The sequence below is a fragment of the Haemaphysalis longicornis genome, unplaced genomic scaffold (assembly GCF_048455015.1).
Source record: "Haemaphysalis longicornis isolate Haplotype H1 unplaced genomic scaffold, Haemaphysalis longicornis Haplotype H1 scaffold_9, whole genome shotgun sequence".
Taxonomy (NCBI): Eukaryota; Metazoa; Arthropoda; class Arachnida; order Ixodida; family Ixodidae; genus Haemaphysalis; species Haemaphysalis longicornis.
The window spans coordinates 106127018-106148095 of NW_027526460.1; the positions used below are offsets into that span (position 1 = coordinate 106127018).

The 21078-nt window shown below is 44.6% G+C and overlaps 1 protein-coding gene across 1 annotated transcript in view; it reads left to right on the forward strand.

Annotated features, from left to right (window-relative positions):
• Positions 1 to 463: 463 nt before the first annotated feature.
• LOC144153343 (uncharacterized) overlaps positions 464 to 21078 on the forward strand; it is an 88712-nt gene continuing 68097 nt past the window's right edge. Inside the window, exon 1 of the mRNA XM_077684993.1 lies at positions 464 to 493. Within this exon, the coding sequence (XP_077541119.1) occupies positions 464 to 493 (30 nt within the window). The remainder of the gene's footprint in view (positions 494 to 21078) is intronic.

Sequence of the window (21078 nt, forward strand, 5' to 3'; positions counted from 1 at the left end):
CATGCGCTTATTCAATGCATAATCATCGCGATGGCAACGACACTGATAAATAAAGGTTGAATTCATTAACAAGCGATATAATTGGAGCACAGGTTGAAGAAGAAGTTTGGACAATAAAGTCTGACTCATAATTTTTCAACATCCTAAAAAAACACCCCCGCAACACAGCACGTTCCGTTAACGCTCCCGCGGCTACATCTCTCCGCTCCTACGTGCACAAAAATTCCGACTTTTTATCAGCGAGCTGTGTAAGATTTTAGTTCCGCCGTGAAGCATTGCCTGAAAACTATGATCGTCGGCGGATTGGTGAATAGGAAATGCTAGGCCAAGAAGTCTGGAGGAAAGTGGCGAGGAGGTCCACGAGCAGGTGTTCGGAGTGCGAACCTAAAAAAAAATGTTGTTAGGAAGGTCCATGGAATCGAACCCGCGACCTTTACGCCATCAAACTGGCAACCTAACCACTATGCCGCGCCGAAAGCCCGAGGGGCACCAGGTTTGCAGAGGCGGGGACCAATTACATGTGCCGCCAAATGGAAAGAAAACAAAAAGCTCGTGTTGGCCCGCAGTGCGCAACACATACAAGAAAAAGAGTCCAGATAGGAATATTGAAAAGTATTCAAACCAAATGGGTTAATTTCGAAGCGAAAGAAATATACCAAACAACGAATTTAGACGCCCCTATCGTGAAACGCCACTGCATATTGCCTTCTCAGGCCGCCTCATTACATGACTGTAAGGCAATTTCACACGTCAGCTTTCAGGCTGAGAAAACATAATAGAAGAATTAAAAAAAGCGATAACCTAAACCCCAGAATTGGCAACAAAATACAATACAAGAGGGCCAATGCCTGAAACACAAAAAACAAACATGGTGAAAAACACTTCCCGGGTCAGAATCTAGCCTGTGTGCCTTGCGTTATGACATTGGCTTCAATGAGATTGCGTTTCTTGGAGTGATCATTCGCGTGCTGTTATCTCCACCAGTTCACGTGCATTCGAGCCTGAAATGGGGAGCAAGGACGCCGAGTTCGCGCTACAGACGCCGAATTTCCGAACACGTGGGTACTGGCGCGTGCTGATGCGGTTTCCTTTGGGAGAAAGGTTAAAGCCTGCGCACAAACCCATCTGGGCCTGCCAGTCGCGGAGAACTTTCAGCGGCAATTTCTTAAACCCATGCGATGCAAAACAGCCTGGTCTCCGACGAAGGCAGAGGAGCCGCCAGCTCTACTATTTCTCCATCGTTGCAACAATAGTGCAAGCCGCCCCAATTTGTTTTATTGAGTGAGCCCCCGAATCTCACAAGGAAGAATTTTTTACTACAGAAAACGGCAGTGTGACTCAGGGCCGCTTTAGACCACGGATTTTGTGATTTCCCTTGTAGGAACAGTTTACGGGGTGCAGATGATCTTTATTTTTCCGGCTCTACAACAAGTAACCGAGCTACACGTCATCCCTGTACCATGCAGGTCCAGTGCTTCAACAGGGTTAAAAAAAGCGACGTGAGAAAAGAAACTGTGGCACAAAATGTATCGCGTGCCTTGGTGACAAGACCTCGGGATAATGAATCACCGCAAGCCCTGAATACGTGTTCTTCTAAGGCCCGTGTCTTATATCCGGGCTCGAGTATTTTCTTACGTAAGCAAACCTCGCATGCCCGCACCACAAACGCTAATTAATAATTAACGCTCGCGGCGCACTACAGCAAGGTGCTTCCGAGTCACGTTTCGCGCTTATGCAACTCAATGCAGGAAATAGGACTTCGTGCGGGGAAGAAACCTTTAGTACTAAAGAGCACGTTATACTTGGGGTTGTTTGTTTTCGGGTTTTACATTTTAAAACGGAAGTGTTTTATGACGGTAGACACCAAGATTTGACTGACGTCATATTCATCACAGAAATGACGCAAGTATACCTTTCCCGAAGCGATCCGCCAGCAGGACATCGCCTTCCAAGCACACCCACACCGACCCGGGAATAACGCTCAGCCGCAGATGTCGGTGCACATTTCACTTTCATGTTTTACCGATTCTTATGACAGAGGAATCAACCACAGTTTTTTGTTCTGTTCGAGCAATAATTTTCAACTCTGACATAACAATTATATGTTGAACTGCGCCAAGTTGCTGTTCTCGCTTTTTATTTTTGCTTTATGGCGTGATGGCAGCTGGTTATAGATACCTGGGTGATTTCAAAAGCGCTTCTGATATTTCTAGTTGAGGCATGTTTGAGCTATTATCTTTCGTCAATTATTACACATTTGCGCTAATATTTTGATTGAACAAACTTCGGGAAATACGCATATTTTACGCAGGTGCAACGCAACATACCAATTTAGTTTGGGTTCTTCAGCATGCTCTGTAGACAATTCTTACGAATTTAAAATAATTGATTTTGTTAGTAGCCACAGTTAAAAGTATTAAAGCGGGGTAAAGGCCCAAATACAACGCTTTTGTTTAGATAGTTGCTGCACGCATTTAGAGTGTTACAGCATGTCTTGTTGGACGCAAACAAATGTGACATGGTATTGATCGAACTAGCGCAATTAACGTAGACGTAGCTACATATGGATTCAAGTGCATAGACAAAAGGATTTATGAAGTAGCTCGTTAACAAAAAAAAATCTTTCGGAGGCCTTTCGTCACCTGAATCACAGGGCTTTGTTTACAATCATTGGCTTAAAACAGTCCTCATACACAGTACTAAGTATTCTTAAAAGCCCCAAACATAAATCTCAACATCTGCTATTATACTCTGTAAATATTTTATACCCCCCTTTTTTTACTGTGCGGTGTGAATGCCTTCTTTTTGTGTTCTTTTTCGTGTTCAAGTAAAAATTGCAGTGAGTGAATAGGTATTTAAAATGTATGCATACAAGGACGCAGTTGTAGCTGTCAAGGGGTGCCTACCTGTGATGTCGCATTTTTCTGTGTGAACAAGCCTTGCGTTGCAGTGGTCGAGCGTATATTGTAGACGACCGGCCGGATAACTTGATTACGAGTAAAATCCTTCATTCCATTTAGGCATTATATAAATAAGTAAATTTAGGTAAAGCCGTAGCTGCTGATATATTTTCTCGTTTCATCCCTCACGTGCTTTGAATATTGCACTATTCACAGAAGAAAATTTCCCATAAAACTTTTTCGCTTGCGATTATTAACGAGGGTTGCGGCAAAGCCACAGTTCCTTTGATCTTCAGTTATTTGGAAAGCGAGATCCGCAAAATTTATACCAGGGCTCTCACACATCATCGCGGCTCCGTGCGGGAGTTTAACACCAGTTTAGCATTAGCCTTTCGGTTATTGCGAGTTATCTCTAGAAGAAACAAATTACCATACTATCGTATTTAACCTTTTTTTATGCATATAAAGTTTGTTCCGCTTCAATAAAAAGACTGGTCGGCGTCTTTGTCTGACGTCGAATATTTCAATTATCATGTAACTTGTGAAGATGTATTTTAGCGCCGCCAGTCTGACATTTTTTTTTTATCTCCAGATACACCTTTAGGTGTAGTCAAAGAACTTTTTATTTATTCGTGAAATATATGAATTCAAAAAAAAAATATATTTCAGTTTCTAATACAACTTTACCTCGTTCACGCACAAAAAATAGATACTTACCACCATTCGCTACCTATAAGAATTTTCTTTCCCACATTTTTGATGATCTTGCTACTGATGGCAGCGTTTCCCGTGTTTTCACCAGCGAAGTTGACTATGGTGGTCATGCGTTCCGAGAGACTTCTTCAAGAAGCTTACGAGGATCATAAGGTCTAATAAACTTTTAGTTCAACGCATCACGACAATTGCTTTTGCGAAAAAGCAGAAACAATATGACGATAGTGCTTATATTAACTGGTGTCATGCAGTTAGAAGAGGTATTCCATACATGTTCTTCCGCATTCACTGATATGGCGAAGTTACCAATGTGATAAGATAGAAGGTGCATCTTGCGATTGTATCCCGCCCCACTTAAATTGCTATTACGTTCACAACTCGCCTCCACTTCCACGGTGCCATGCTTCCGCCGGAAAGAGCTAAAAACGATCGTTTTTTCAGGAGGCCTAGCCTCCTGGTACACTAATTATAGCCTGTCCTCACGCCACTACTCTTCCAAAACAGTCTCACGAGGGACATTTTCTGACAATGCATGTGAATGAGCCATGCTTGCCTATATTTTAGTGTCAGCCCGCACTAATTAGTTTGTTGAGTAGCATTCAGCGGACCTGCTGTTACGGAAAACAACGTGACCCTGGTTGTTGCCATGTTTTTTATAACATTGTCTGTGAATCAAGCTTGATGCGTTTGTTGTGTCACGGACACGTAAAGGTATTGTACAGAGAATTGATAGGTCCTTAACTGTAGGGAGGGCTGAATTATTGATACACCACTTTCCCGTCAACGGCACGATTCGTGCGTGCCTGGCAATGGTGGCGCAGCCTATCAGAGTGTACGATGGCTGCTATATTGACGGCACAGGCGCCCTATTTACAGACCATTACAAGGACGTGAAGACATCTTTTTTTGTCTGTTTCGCATGCTTTCTGCCTGTTATTCGAATAGCGTGTCTCAATTTCTGTTTCTTTTATTACAGCTACAGCGGTCCCCCGTTTCAACTTGTATGGCACTCGTGGTTAGTAGTAAAATGTGACTGGCAAGCCGAATAAATACGAAGTAATCTAAGAGAGGTTGTGATAGACGTTGGTTACTGTACGCCTTACAAACCAGTGAACAATCGAACAGATAGTGCACGGCTTCTCCACGCAATCTCCTTTTCGGTCGCGAAGAAATCTTAAGAGAAACAAAAGGGCCAGAAGAAGTGCACTTAACAAGGAAAGCGCAGTAATGCGGGCATTTGAACGGCTACTATGGGTCAACACTTTATCAATAGTGCAAGGAAAATATGTTGTTCTCAAACTTAAAATTAGACATGTGGTAGGAACACCTGTAGGCATCCCAGTGAGACGTCTACAAATGGAACCAAAACGACAAAGACAAAAAGAATCTGATATTATACTTGAGAAAACGTTACTTGTCAGCGTTGTCTGCACACAAGAAGCAAACACGCGTCTCACAATCCCCAAAGTATTTCTATCTTTGTTCGGCTTTTTAATTCGAGGTAACTGAATACTCATAACCGTTGTGGGCGTTTATTTGGGGAGGCAATATATTTATGACCCGTTTACCAATAATATGGTCAGCTTTCCTTTTCCTGCTTCATCTACTTCGCAATGAACTTTCTTTGATGCAGACAGGTTGTCTGATTTAAAACTCTTGTTCACAAACCAAAATAAAAGTGGTTCACTCGCAAGCGTAAGCATCTCTTGATCTATTTTGCGACACTACAATTGGCAGCTTAGCCCCTGAGCCATTTAAGAATGAATGTTGCCTATTTTTATTTTGGCGTATCAACTATTTATACAATTATCTATAATCAGCAGAGAAACCAGCATTGTTTGCTCGAAAGCCATAGGCACCGGTTATACTTATGCGTGAGCCGCCCAATGTAATAATACAGATGGAAGAGGTAACTGCATCTGTCCAATGGTGATTCGAACTGAGTTAGCAAGATAAAAAATGTATAAACATTTTATCAATATTTTTAGCACTTTGCGAACAATTAATCGCATTTTAAAGAGCAGAATTGATAGTAGCATTTTGTGAGAAATGTTTTCAGGAGATTTTGAATTGGGCTGCGACAAAAATAAAACATGCAGTACAAAATATCCCAGCCAGATACTAGACGAATGCTCACCACGTGATTTCGTAAATATACTCTGAAAAGTATTCGTTGCTTCGTCTACTTTTTTTTCAACTGGCACGTTTTCTTGAGTATACTGAAACTGCTTCGTAAAAAGCTATTTCTTGTATTGCTAAATGCTACAGTGTACACGTGGTAGGTGCAGGATGCAGAAGATCTTGGAGCTCAAAATGAACACAGCTCTAAAGGTAAAGTATCAGTGAGTGGGGCTGCTCTCAGCTACCTCATGTTTCCTACTTCGGAGATAGCCTAAGGGAGAGACATGGGGAGATTTGGCGGCTTCAGGGCCAAAGGGGAATTCCAGTTACTCCATAGACAGAAGAAATAAGGAATTTTAGAGGGAAAGAATGGAATCGAGCGGCGCGACACAGCAGCTGAAGGTCGATGGGCGAGGCCTTCGTCCTGCAATGCACCTAGTGGGCTGTTGATGATGACGATAGAATAAGCCTTGAAGCTTTGGTCATCCATTCGTTTTAGAATGTGCTTCATCCCGCACATAACATCGAGTGTCACATATCGTAGTTTAATGCTCGCACGCTCTAAAGAGTTGCTTGCGTTTGGTATGACTTGCAACATTTGTCCCTTTGCGGTGCGCGAGAACCCGGGAGTGTTGAAAAACGATCTAATGAGCCCCTACTAAAAGTGCCTATGTGGCGCGAGAATAAATCGGAGAGATATAAAAAAAAATGTACAGCTGCTTTTCGTAATTCGCAGCTGCCGCCTTACAGGGAACGACTAAATTGTTCTGAATGATGATCATTTCTACATCAAAGCAACAGCCCTTAAACGGGACAAATGTTGTTCAAATGTTCAGTATGTGCAAACAAGCCGGCACTACCACACGTTTTCTACATCGGCCCTTCGCAGATGGTCTGAAACCTGACGCACAGTCCTGTCAACCGAAAAGTTCTATATCATTTAGTTTTCCTGGAAACATTCAGTGTTTCTCAGCGCTAAAACCGCCTAAGCACAAATTAATAGTGTGAATGCGTTTAGATGAATAATGCTTCATTTTTCTAACATATGACACTCCTCTTATTCTTTCTTCGATGTTCAGAAATCTTTTATGGCAAATACTTTGTATCTTAGTCGTACCTTTAGGGCCCTTTTTGTTTACCACGTTACCAGTGTGGCCGCACCGGGTTCCTTGGAATCAATTTGCTTTTCTAAATTGTCCCCATTTTACCAGGTCTTCCTGCGGGCAAATGCTCTCTGGTCCAGAAAAAACTTCGATTAGGCGGACAGTTCAGTTTCCCGAATGAACGAATGACTAATCTTCTCAGCCGAGGTGGCCAGTAAGCACCACTGGATGGGCAACGATTTTCATGTTTATTTTACTTTCTAAAGCACCTTGTAATGACGCCTTATAATTTTGATCAATGCATAAAGGCACGAGAAACTTTTGCAGCGGTGAGGAAACCAACTGCGCTTAGTGGCACCAGTTATTCGTGGGTGTATCACACCTATTTTCGGAAGTGATATCCCGGATCTGGTAGTGTGAAACACTGGCCTAGAGATCTGAACTGTTCCACGTAATGATGCCTGGTTAAGTAAAGCAGGATAGCATGTTGGTATTTTGGAATGTTTGGCCAGCTGCAAAGATAGTTCTCAAATATTTTTTTTACAGATTTCGAAGCAATTGAACAGTTGCTCTATATGACATTACTGCAACTGGTACTCTCTTGAAACAGAATACCACAGTATTGGGCAACAAGTGTCACTTCCCTTGTTTTTGTTGTTCACCAGACTGGTCAATAAATCGGCTTCCTCATCTCTCGCGTCGCCGTGTGAGCGATGTCATCGAACCAGCAGTCTGACATTCTTCATGAGCGTAACCAATAGCAAAAGCTTGACGTTCCCTACCTGGGACTGAGCGCGTATTCATAAAAAAGTCATGTACGCTCAGCTCATCGATACGTTAAGACAATTCAAAGTTTTGATGTAACGACCGAAACTGCAGCATGGTCAGTTTAGAGGCAAGCCCCTAAGGGGCTGGGGCTGTTCGCGCTTCGCGGTCGTAGTTGTCGTCCTCGTCGTCGTCATAATCACTGTTCGTCTCATGTAGTCATGGTACTAAAACACCGGGAAACTCGTTTATGCCTCGTGCTAGAACGTAACGCATACAGAAAAAAACACTGACACACATGTTTACACCTCGTGCTGGAGCGCTTCGGATCGCGTACTAAAAAAACACCCAGATACTAGTTTACGCCTCTGGCTGGAGGCCTTCGCGCTTCACTTCTCTTAATCCTTGCTACTTTTTCGGCACACCACACTTGGAGTGAGCGCAGATTACATTTACACCCGCATTTACACCAGATCCCACGCACCGGCTTGTTTAAATGGCGCTAATCTTTGATTTTAAGCGGGCATACCTATGACATAATACAAGAGAAAAAGTACGCACAAAATAACATTAATACTACCGAGCCCGTGTTATACGAGCCAAAGGGCCATGAATATATTGTGTGGTCGCTATTTTAGGTTCCCCGAGAAAACGTTTTTTCAATGGTATGATTTGCCTAAAAGCGTCAATACATATGGGTCACGGGCAATTAAACAATGGTGTGAAGATGCTTTCATGGCACAGGACAATAAGGATGGTGAAGACATGTAAGATGGCAGGTATTTTACGAGGCTCCATCCTTGAGTAGCAGAGTCACGGTGCATCTGAGAGCACTCTTTGTGGTGCACTCACTGCTGAACAAAGACTGAGAGCCCCTTCGATAAAGCAGCAGTGGTAAATTTAAATCTACAAACATAATAAGTGGCGCGAATACACAACACACAGAAAGAAGACACGGACAGGCGCTACACTTCCAACAGTTTAATAGCAACGACCGCAACGTACATATGTACACACATCCTGACATGCGCATTAGAGATGCCCACACCGTCAACACAAGAATTTATCTAAAAACCGCCCCTCGGCTTTGAACAATACCACTGAAGTGTCACTGACGCAGTCACTTCCCTTCAATCTGATACGATGCGCCTCGAGCAATTCTCGGGCCTTCTGATATCTGCTCTTTCCCAGTATCTTTCTCTCAGACAATCGTGGCTCACACTTTGTGCAGGAATCACAATGCGCTGTTAAATGTGCGCCATCCTGTCCTTATTTCTGCTCCGAGTAAGCTCAGCCAACTTTGCTTTCGCATTCCTACTACTAGCAAAAAGAGAGACTGCGAAAAACGACATGAGTAGCTGTTCGTTGATTGTGCTGTAAAGGTGGCTTACGAAATCCCCCTCACCTGTGGAAAGTCCCATATCAGCCAAACTGGGAGATGTTTGAACGAATTCCTAAGGGAGCATGCGCAAAATTTAAAATGTAATAATGGCACACATTCGCGAGCAAAGGCCTCCTCGTCTTGGAGGAAGCGGAATCCTCCACGGATTCCACAAAATCAGGAAACCGGAAGACGTATTGAATATAGCCGCGATGTATTTTTGGGGTGATGTTGTGGGGGCCAAGCCCCTTTAATGGGGCGAGGAGGCCCTTTAATGGGGGCGAGGAGGCGATAGCGACGTCCTCCTCCTTGGTGGGGCGAGGGCGATCCTCGCGCGCCTCCCTCCTCTCCCTACGAGGTGACGGGGGATGCCAACACCACCTAAACTATGCGCGCAGGAGACTCCCGGGGAGACCGCCCTTGGGACGCGCAGCCATCGCACGGTACGTAAATGCCCTTCGGCCACTTCTGGCCGTTTCTTGCATTGGCCGTTGTTTCCCACTTCCGTGGGTCACGGCACCCACCGTGTCGATTAGCGCATACCTCGATTTGCGTCAGTGCGTTTATCTAGGATGCCCGGCGAGTCTCCGCGGGCATATTCTACTTCTTGGTGGGTTGCCCCCGCGTCCGCGATGTGACGGCTTGCGCCGTCTGAGGTCAGCGGACGAGCGCCGATGCCACCCGATCGAGTCCAGCGGCTTGAAATGTGTAGCGGCCACAGAGAGCCCCCTTCCCCTACGTCAGCGAGCGTTGCGGCCGGCCAACGCCGGCGGACGCTAACTGCTGCCCGACTACGGGCTGGGCACACGCTGACGGCTGTATGCCCCAGGGGCTAGGTGCGTAGTGCAGTGTAGCGTTTGTATCGTGGTTTCCCGCGTAATAAACCCCTGTACTATGAAATATCTCGCTTCCCGGTGAAGTGATTGAAAACGTACACTCGCGGCGAGAGTCGTGGCTCGCTCTCGAACCCATTGTGGGCAGAGTCTCTCGGCAGGGCAGTTCGGTGCTGAGCGAGAGCAGTGAGAATAACGACGGCGCGTTATTCTATTATGTTCTATTATATTCCTTCATACTAATAGGATAGGATATGCCCACAATGTAGAACCCCAAAACACAAGTTACACAACTGCAAATGTAACATTTAATTGGAACAATGTTCATGGCGCAAATACCACTCCAATAAATCTTCAACACCGAGATGGCCATAGATGGCATGTGTAATTTGTTCAGCAAATATCTTCAGCAGCCTAAGCACCGCTTATAATATTAGTTTTAGCTGAGCTTAACATTCGCGATTTTCAGTGCAAAAGCAGTACTTTCCTACAAACTTTGCTTTTAGCTTTCTGTATATAAGCCACTGCTTAGCTAGTGAACAAAAAATTCATCCATTACCGGTGCTTAAAGGGACACTGAAGTAAATTTTTCAAGCTCCCGTTTTTGCTTGCACTGCGTAGGCTGGCTCAAATTAGCACACTTTTCATCGTTTATCCGGTTGACAAATCGGTAATTATTTTACAAAGCGCGAAAGAAGAAAAACTACCATGCGCGGTTTGCGGCGGCCGCACCAACTAAGGATGTGACGTTGGGAGGAGGGGCGCCGTGATTGGACGATGCCCAAGGTTAGCAATCACACAAGTTTCGGTTTCGGCTTCGGTTCTGTAAAACATAACCAATGGCTTTGTTGGATGGGCATTCTCAATATCTCAGTAATCATCGTACCGCGCTTCTGCCATGTTGTCGGCTATAAAATGCACAAGATAAGCCTCCCAGGACGGCTTGTAGTCGTAGCATTCACTAGCCGAGACCTACGCAGTGCATGAACGCCCTCTGCGTACCCGCAGACGCCCAAATGTCATGCGCTTTTCCCCAATATTTGGAGCTTGCCTCCCTCATGCCTGTATCGTAAAAAGCGTGTTCGCACCAGGCCAAGGGTCTGTTCATTCTGGCCTGTGCCCACTGCCTGCAAGCAGTCGGTGCTTATGGCAACAGCACGCCAACGAGAACTCGCTAGCGCGCCAGTGCCAGCCTGCGCGCGTTTTGTGAACTAGTTCGTGTAGCCATGAACGTTGCGGCCCAAAAAAAGGTGAACTCAACATAGAAAACCACGGCGGAAAACAAAAAAGTTAACTTGCAAAAAAAAAAAACCACGTACCCACGGGGATTCGAACTTGTGACTCGCAAAACATTTGCGGTGAATTCCTAGCGCCCCAGACCGCTAGGCCACGGAGCGGGACGCGAATGCCTTGCTAATATAGGGTATATATTGTACAACCGGTTTACACTTTTATTTAGTTTTGGCATTTCAAGCCGCTTAGGTGACTATTTGTTGTACTGCGGTCGTGCAGTAAGCGTCGCCCGAGTTTCCACAGTAGCTCACGTCTAGCAATTGCATTTCGTAGACGGAAAAGCGTTCGCAGATGCGTAGTGCTGCTGACCGCTGTGCTTGTTCGCCCAGCGCAAAAAAGTGCTTCCCGCGCCCTAGTTTTACGCTGTACGGTAAAAATATCAGTTGATTTTATTTGCTTAGTACCTATATTGACTTCGCTGACTCTTCTCCCGCCTTCAAGAGGCCTTATATTTTCCTACTGGCGTACCAGTCAGCGAAGCGTCGCATGTGCAGCGCTTGTGTTAAGCGACCTTGACTTGGAGCTAGATACAGTGTACAAACAAACCAAGCAAAGAAAGGCACAATATTCCATTCACAAACGTGTCCTGGCTTCGTTTCAACTAAGCGAACGAATTGCGACCAAGCAATTTTTTTTTAACCTCCTTGATTGCGACGACCCGCCGGCGGCCGGCGGACGAAACGCTGGGCCGACTGACTCTGTCGGCCGGGGAGCCGTGCAGTAGCGCAGCCGTGGCGCAGCCAATTGCCAGCTCATCCCCTCCTGACGTCACACGAAAACGCCACAAAAAATGGGCGAGCGTAAAGAGAGGAGGACAGCGTTTTCGAATTAGTTTTTCTACTAAATAAAATCGCGTAAACGCGCCTAGAGTGGTCGAAACATGGCCTGGGGACTCCGGACTACAATTTGCGCTAGTAATCCCGCAATGTTTACATATCACTTCAGTGTCCCTTTAACATGCGCCGTCTACGCTCCGTCGCCTATAGATAGCGGCAGTCAGATCGGCAGTAAGTTGAAAATAAAAAAAAAAGCGTGGCGAAAAATATTGGGTCAGAACGGGTTGCTATAGGTGACACAATGCGCAAGAGGGCATGTTTGAAGAAACAAAACAAAGTGATTCCAGGTCTTCGTTCGATATGACCGAATAACTGATCCGTTCTTCCACGAGTAATCAGCAACAGTGAGCACGGCAAACAAGTTGCACACCCACATAAGTGCTAAACTGTTAACAGAGTTATGCTTTAAAAATAATTTTAATAATACCCCAATACAGTTTAGCAAATTGTGAATATTGCGCATGCTGAAGGAGAGTTAAAAACTACAGATATTGGCCCGTACTCTACTTCTGTATTGATAAAATACAAAATATTTTACAGCATACGAGCTAGAAACATCAGCAACAAGAAATATGTGCTCGAACTATAAACGTTAAGCGCGTATTCAATGCATAGCACACTGCCCTCCCTGAACATATACTGGCCGGGGTGTACTAGACAACTTTACACAACAAAAATGTATGCTGTTTTCACAATAAATTGCTTGGTTGGGACAGGCAATACGTCAGTCAGTGTTGCGCACCGAGATTACACTTCACTAAAAGCTCAGTCACAGAAAAGAATGAAAAAATTCCGCAAATTCTACCCTAAAAACCCCATGCAGGCAAGTCCAGAGATGATTTTTGAATACCCGTTTGTCTTTTTCGAAAAGCTTAATCATTCTTTAGGAAGCTTCGGTTGATGTGAAAGTGAAAACAGCAGCGTTTCGTCCAGACAAGTCAAAATGATGGAAAGCAGTCTTCGCTAAAGTTTGGGTTTGGGCTAGTTGGTTCATATTTAAACTGGGAAACAGCGCTTTAAACGAGGACAGCGAAGAAGACACAGACACTAGCGCTGACAGCGCTAGTGTCTGTGTCTTTTTCTTCGCTGTACAGCGCTAGTGTCTGTGTCTTCTTCTTCGCTGTCCTCGTTTAAAGCGCTGTTTCCCAGTTTAAATAGTCTTCGCTACTACTGCCTGCTTTTTTCTGATCAAATATGATTGAGCAAGTTTTCACCCTACATCGTTTCCATTAAACTCGACCCCTAAATTTAAACATCGAGATATATTTTCTGTCAATTAAAACACTGAACTAACAGAATCTTTTGTAATGTTTTGAGTTTGCTTCAACTTTATAGGCATATTTACGAGTCAGAGAGCCAGGTTGCAGAAGGAGTGCGCAAAGCTGACGTCCTAACCAACCGCTGCCCAGTGGTAGGCACAATCGCAACCCGCAAACTTCGAACCCTCCGCCAGCCCTCAATTCCTAACGGCTTCTAAGCTTTGTATATCGCGCGCACTGGAAAATTAAAACACAAGAAGCAATTGGCAAGAGGTCAATTAGCATTGGTTGTTACGTGCTGTATAGTGCATGCGTGAAAAAAATTCCAACGAGCGTGCCATGCATCATAAATTTCAGCCAAAGCCTGCGTGAGCCTTCAGTTTTTTATAGGCGCTGCCGCAGAAGCACGATCAGTAGTGATTTTGCGGATGTTTTCTCCTCCTCATGCTCGATATGGACTGAAAACGTATCCCCGAACCCAGCGGTACACTTCCATGAACGCATCTTATAAGAATACGTAGGGATGTTTGGCAACTGTTACTATTCCATTGTAAATCAGTGATTTTCGCGTTGGCATGGTAATGTTTACGACGGTATGCGCCGTGTTATGGATAGCAAATCCGTTTGTCATTGTGATGGCGAGCCAAACGCAAGCCGATATAAACCAATAACTATGCTTGGAGCAAGAATGTGCCCACGCCAGAAGCCATCAAAAACACTACAAATTAGAGCGATGTCACTGCTGTATGCGCTTTGTAATCAATGAAAAGTACACGGCGATTTGTCTTCGTTGAAGCCGCAAGACGAAACGTACTCTACGCTTCCGATGAAAAAAATTAAAAGTGCCAGTTGTACATCCCAAGTCACCACCAAAAGTTTCATTAATTGTTTTTTTCCGATCCCGCAAATGAAGTCACCGCACAAAGGTTATCAGGACACTGTGAAAGAGCCAATAGGGGACTAAAAATTTTGTTGGGAGAAGGCATGTCGGAAATCCACCAGAGAAGGTTTTTTTACAGAGACCAAACCAAACGAACAGCGAGCACAATGGTACGAGTGGGTTGCGGAGTGCTTCATCTCTTCCATCCGTTAATCGCATTTTCGTGCGTCAGGGCCTACAGATAAGGAATTACAGCTACAGACATGCCGTGTTAGCCGATTACATTTCACTGCGTTTGAGCTGGGCTTTTCAGAGTGCGTAAATGACCGATAGCTTTACTTACTTCCAAAGTTAATACAAAAAAAGTATAAATCACACCGAAGAACAGAACGAACACAGGGAAGAGGGGAAAATGGCCAGCCTAATGAAGAGTAACGCATCCTAACCGAGGACACGCTCAGTCGGAAGAGAAAGAAAGCGAACGCCTCCATACCTTCTCTCTTCTTGTGTTTTCACTGATATTTGGGTGAATTTCGATAAAATGGCGTAGTTTACTTGAACAGAGCACTGTATTTTTGCGATGCAGGTTCTCTCGCATTAGTTTAGTCTCGCTTTGATCACCCTGGATATACAGGGTGATCAAAGTTAAGTCGACAGGTTTCTTAAAAATTAGGCGCTTAGATGTACGTGAAGACCACCTCTACAGTGATACTATTTGTCCAGGGGACACAAGAGAAAATTTGGATTTTTGTGGTCCAATTGTAACCTGTTCTAAAAGAAGCACTGTAGCTCCCTTCGGGATAATTTTGACAGCTTAGGGTTGGACATACGAACCACAGACAAGGCCGTCGAAGCTTTATTATTTCTTACAGATCGTCCACCTAATTCCTATGGCCGAGATAACACCGGTATTACGGCTGTTGTAGTTGACACCGGTTGGCAACTACTATCACCAAGGAAGAAAAATAGGACGTAACTGCTACATAGGTATGCTCAAAGATGACGCCTTCAAGTACTCATTATATTACGACATCTTTAAACTAAAGGGGGCAGCCAGGATAGCTTCTTTCTTACTGCTGAATACTTTGATCGCCCATTGAAATTGTTGAATGCGGGGCAAGGGCGTTACAGGTTTTCAGGCATCACACGTGTTCTTTTGTTTTAAGCTTCCCCGGCTGGAGCCCGATTAAATTACTACGTCGTACGCTGTTGCCGCCCCTCCCAGGTGGCGAGGTCTGTGGATATTGCACAACGCATATTGGCCTAATAAAAAGCAGTACCCTCCATCAAAATGATCACGCGAACCAGAAAGATAATATTCATATCGTAGAATCCCGGGTGCTCAAGTAATTGGCTTAGCGAGAAGGACGGTGCGCATGGAATAGGGCACCGTGCTACGTTGCACAGCCGCCCAGATCTCTACTACCTAAGCTTACGATTGGCAGCAGTTGGGCAACCTTGTAGTCGATATAAGTGAAAAAAACTTTTGGAAGGGTGAACCTGGGGAAAAGCTGGGATCGTAACTCAGACATCAGGACCACGCGCATTCTTTGTGTCTTTTCCCAGCGTACTGTGAAATAGGCTTGTTTCGAGCAGTAACTTGCCAGTTTTTTTTATTTGTGGGAACACAGTGTTCTGCGTTTGTCAAAACAAGTGATGCTAAAGCGCTGTAAAAACCGTTACTGACTACAGCAAGTTGCAAGCATTTCAAACACTGTCAAACGCTCTAGCGGTGAGTTTTGCTAATGAACTTCTAAGGAGAGTCGCCCCTCACGCGTCTTTGCACGACGTCGTATTCCTCAACGATCATTAGATCATAAGGAGAGAGATTTAACGCCTGGTCCTTCAGTTTTTAAAGGCCACAAGCCAAACTGACTCTTGGTGATTTCCAGTGCAGAGTTAAAAATGTTTTAAATGCTCGTTCTGAGGTGTGCTGGTACAGCCTACTTGCGGCGATTTCTTAGAGTTTAATTTCCCGTCGACCATTAAAAAAGTGTCATCCAAGATATTCGGTTTTAACAGAAGAAACTTAATATAAAAATATACGTGAGTAGATCTGACTGAATACTTTAACTCAGTTTTCAGTTTCATTGTGTGACCTCGGTTACACGGTATAGAAGAACACTTCTTAAACAATTATCTACAACTTTTTACCCGCCAATTCTCCGGCGAAATCACCTACGAAATGATTACCTGAATGTTACCATTCCTCGGCTAAAAAACTGCCGGAAAATACTCAGACCATCCTCATTCTTTTGCATGCTTCCAGGAACCATACGAGAGTGTACTTTTTTTTTGGGGGGGGTGTAATTTGTTGCTAAAACATTAGATTGTGCACTTCACTGACGTCTGAATGCTGTACTGTAGAACTAACCCAAAATATTCGCTATTTTGTTAACATACGGCTTGATTCTAGGTCTACATCATGTAGGCACCAACTGGTTCTCCACAAATGAAAAATACCAGGCCGGGGGGCATCTTTCATTTGGGGGCAGAGTCCTATAACGGGTCATAGTAGTACATCATATAACAGGTGAGAGTAGTACAACACGGATTACATAAGAAAGCAAGTTACCGTTACCATTTTGGGGTACCAGTCAAAAGAAATTTCTTGCGGATCAGTTGCTTTTATAGTTTCGTTGCGTCGCATTCACTTTGGTTTTCTTTTTTTTTCATCTTTTAACGTTAGGAAAATCTCAACGCGGCGATTTTTGTTTCCGCGCACGTAAAGGAAGCGATCCGCGTATGGCGGAGCAGGGTCTTTTCAAAATAATAAAGCCTTAAAACTTCACCGCCAAAGCCGAAGCTCAGCTGACAGTGCAGTGTACGTCAAAATGCTAACAACAATACAAAAATGCGGAGAGGAACACGCAATGGAGGCATTACGCCCCACAGAACTTGCACCGTGGTTCTGTTTCCTTTTAAGAACGTAGATGGGTTAATAATCTATAGAGCCATTATCAGGGCCACGTGCCCGAAAGGAAAGAACCGCCTGATGTGGCCTACAGACGCCTTCATTATTTGTGGACCAAAGAAACCTGACGCTCAAGATCCGCAGCGGCACTGCAAACATTTCCACCATTTCGGAGAGCCGCCAATAGCCGCAAGAGAGGAACAGGGTAATGCAGCGAAAACCCCGAGGGAGAAGCAGTCGAGACAGCCAACTCTCACTGCAACTCTGTGGAGGCGGCCTAGAAGTGGCTGGGCGCATTCACAGCATTCCCGGAACAACAAGAGTAACAAAAAAAAACACCCCAGAGTTCCGCCTTGCTTGGTCCGCCAAGAGGCGTAAGTTTCGACGGAGAGCTTGCGCATTTTTAATACTTTTCTGATGCTAACCCACATACGAACCTTTCGCGCTTTTGAAGAAAGATGAAGCTTCAGGAAAGAAATGCAGAAAAACTGTTGCGGTAGGGAGGAATTGCGATACATCGATCTTGACAGCAGGTGCTACAAGATTTTCAGTGACGGGCGTAAGTCTACTCTTGTTCTGAAGCTTCCGCTCGAGCTCATCTTGCAAAAAAAAAACTTGCAAAATGACAGGCCCACCTGTAACAATGAGTAGGAGTTAAGAACCTAAATTAAACGGAAGTTTGCGTTTGAACCCACCGCACTGATAGACACATTTTCGACTTCAAAAAGAAACTAAATAGGTACGAGCGACATTGAAACATTCGGTAAGTTGTCGACCGCATCCGGTGGCTTCTGCACCAACGCCCTCAAATGGAGCAGAGGCTTGTCGATAACAAAAGAATCACGTACGCTGAACAAATGGACCTCCGTTGTAGAATGCCGCTGATGAAATAAGTAGCGCGCACAACTTCTTAGGCAATAAATGAAGAAGAGAATATGAGAAGCGTCCCTAACAAGATTTGAGCTGGGCGGCCCCTAATAAGGAGGGCGCTTAGGTCGACTTAAAAAGAGACCCACTTGAGATAGGACGATATCGGGAAGTGTCCCGTTAACAATGTTTATCTGGGCTCAGGGGGGAAGGGGTGCTTTCTGATTCGCTTTTTTGCGGCCCAGAGACAAACAGCAGGCTTGGTGGGGGGCGGTACCTTATAATGTTATTTGAAGATTTAAAAAAAAATAGGAGCGCATCCTAATCAAGCAAGTCAATAACTGGACCTTCGAAATACAAATGCAAACCCGAAGATAGGGCTAAGAACAGCAGCGTATATTGGAAGCTTACAAAAAAGAGCTAGGCGTATGTGTGCATATGGTTAAGTATCTTTAGTTATCTCAAAAGCACTGGAGGTGTTATCATGAAGTTCGCGTAGATGACGCATCCGGGACCAATTTTATTTGAAAGTAGTGTAAGCGTTTGCGCCGATGCTTTTGTGAATGGGCAAAATTATTGGTTACGAGTTTCTGCATGCGCCGCAAAATGTTTGTGAGGATTACTTGGAGCCTAAAAAGTCTACATTTGCGCTCTTTGAAGGTGTTTTTTTCCCACATCCAAGCTGTTGTACGCCATTTATAACATAAAAAAAAGCATTTACATTTTGATTGCATTTGCATTTCACTGTGTCTATAGTTAATCTGACTTGACGGAATCTATGCGATAACACACAAGTTGTTTAGTGTAGAAAACGTCGTGCACAAAACACTGCTAATAATTTAAAAAATAATTATTCTCTAGAATATGCCCCTTTGTTTCTAGGAATTTTTTCTCTTGAGCAGGTAAATTTGTTCGTGCTCATATAAAGACAATGGATCATTTTCACCATGGTTATTACGTTCACTGTTCTGACTCATTCTCGTGTCATCGCAGTGCTAATGGCTGTCACACGTGATTCTGGTGTGAAAGACAACGGTCTTAGCAGTGAAGCTTTTGTACGGGATAATAGTGTGTAAGGGTCAGAATAAAGGCTTCTGGGTCATGTATAAATTGTGATGAATTTGATTACCGGCTAGGCTTGCGAACTTACACACATACGGGTGTAAACACGGGTGCTATCCTCTCAGCGGTACCGGGTTATTCGAAACGTGTACTTGAACGTGGGTACTGTTGCGACCGGGCGGGGGCACCCGATCCGAGCTCCGTGGCCTCCGACATACGAGTGGTAGCGTGTATGATGCGAGCGGCCAGCCGCTGTTGCAGCCGTGAAGAAGTCCAGAAGCCGTAGGCTAACGTAACTGTTTACTTCATAGCGAGAGGTGAGCCGAAGCCAAAGAACAATGCCCCGACGGGCGAGGTTACAATACAGGACTCGAGCAGAGCGACAACATCGATTCGCTGCTCTAGCAGGAATGAGTTACAACGCTTGGGCAGCTCTATTTATACCCAAAAGCGATAACGGTCAAACGCAACAAGTGGGAACACGCACAACACTCTTTCCAGAGTTCGTAAGCCGTTCATAGCCTCGGGCACGTTGAGTCCGAGAGAGGGGAGAGAGGAGGACTCCGTTGCGATTGACGGGGCCTCTGTGTCCTTGAAGAGCGTGGAGACGAGCCACGCCGCCAGCCGCCGAAGTTTTGCTGGGCTGAGAGCGAAGCGTCTGACGCGGCTTTGTCGCAACCTGTTGCCGACATGATTGCGCCTGTTTTCGAAGGAGCACGCAGGGGCTTCGCCGCACAGCCGAGGAGTGATGCGGGACAGTACGGCGGCGCTGGCCGATTCGTAACAGTACCAACAGGTACCTACTTCTTGCACGCGTTCTATGGCTTACCCGTATTATAGTTTTTGTTGCAGATAGTGTTCCTTGTACTGACAACCAACACACCGCAGAATATGACACAAGTAAATTTGAAATCTGCTTTTGGTCACAAGGACATTTTGTATAAGGATGGAAACCAGACCAGGACAGACAAACAGCAGCTTCAAATGATTCACTTGTAAAAATTTGAGGTCTTTCCTAAAGCAGTGTTGCGGTTATCTACGCTCCCTACGTTATTTTGCGCATGTTTAGCGACTCTTTCTATCAGTTCGTTACTGAATTTATGTTATGCATTTTTTAACGATGTCCACAAACTCACGATTTTTAGGTTTTCACCAACAGCTGTGGCTAGCTTATTATTTTGGTTATTTTGTGGCTCACAACAAAATAACCCAAATATATTACCTTTTTGATAAAAATTCAGTTGTTAGTGAGCAATCGAGTTGTTTATTCTACTTCAAACTGTAAAGTTTGCGTTGTGCTTTTATTGCGAGTGTATACCAACTGCCCTACTATAAACCCATTTGCACGTTAACCCAAACAACCTTTCGGAACATCCCTGGTACCGAGAGATGGGGATGGAACTTGAAGATCGTTGCGAATGTCATAAGGATCAACTCCCAGAACCCCTCTGGATGAAACAATTTCGTCAATTAACAGAATAGAATGAAAACACCGACAAAAACACTTTACATTATTAAAAAAATCTTCAGGGCTTCCACACGGAAGCCTTGTTCTAAATGAAGTAGTCAGTAAATGGGGGCATATTTTTGTACGTTCAAAAGTGTGACGTAGACAGCGCTAGCTGAGTGGAGACAGATTCTTCTAGGTCTTGTTTGACGTACACTCCGCTATCCGCATCATAAATAGTTGCACAAAAAAGAGCGGCGTCAGTTTCTTCTTTACTGCAAGTGTATGTGCTGTGACCCACTTCATCTCATGGCCAGAAATTTCTACAATCTCTCCTGCGTCGGCACGATTTTGCATTAATCGTGCGTCGGTAGGATTAACCCTACAATTAAACAAATCAATCCATTCTCGCATTGCGAAATGGTACTCAAACCTCGTGTGCGCAGTATGGTCAGCCAGGTAGAGGTCACACGAAAGCGTTCACAACACAGCTCTCCAAAGCATAAATGGGGTGCCATCAGCTTATTGGTAAGCATTACGTTTACCCTTTTTTTGGGCAACGACAGCAGTGACCTCATGCTTCGCGCGTCTAAAGCACTCGTCTACAGCTTTAAAAGCAACTGTGCAGTTCATTGTTTAAAAAAACACAAACATATAAGCATTGCACAAGTTGGACAACCTTTGAAGTACGCGAGGTTTCTCA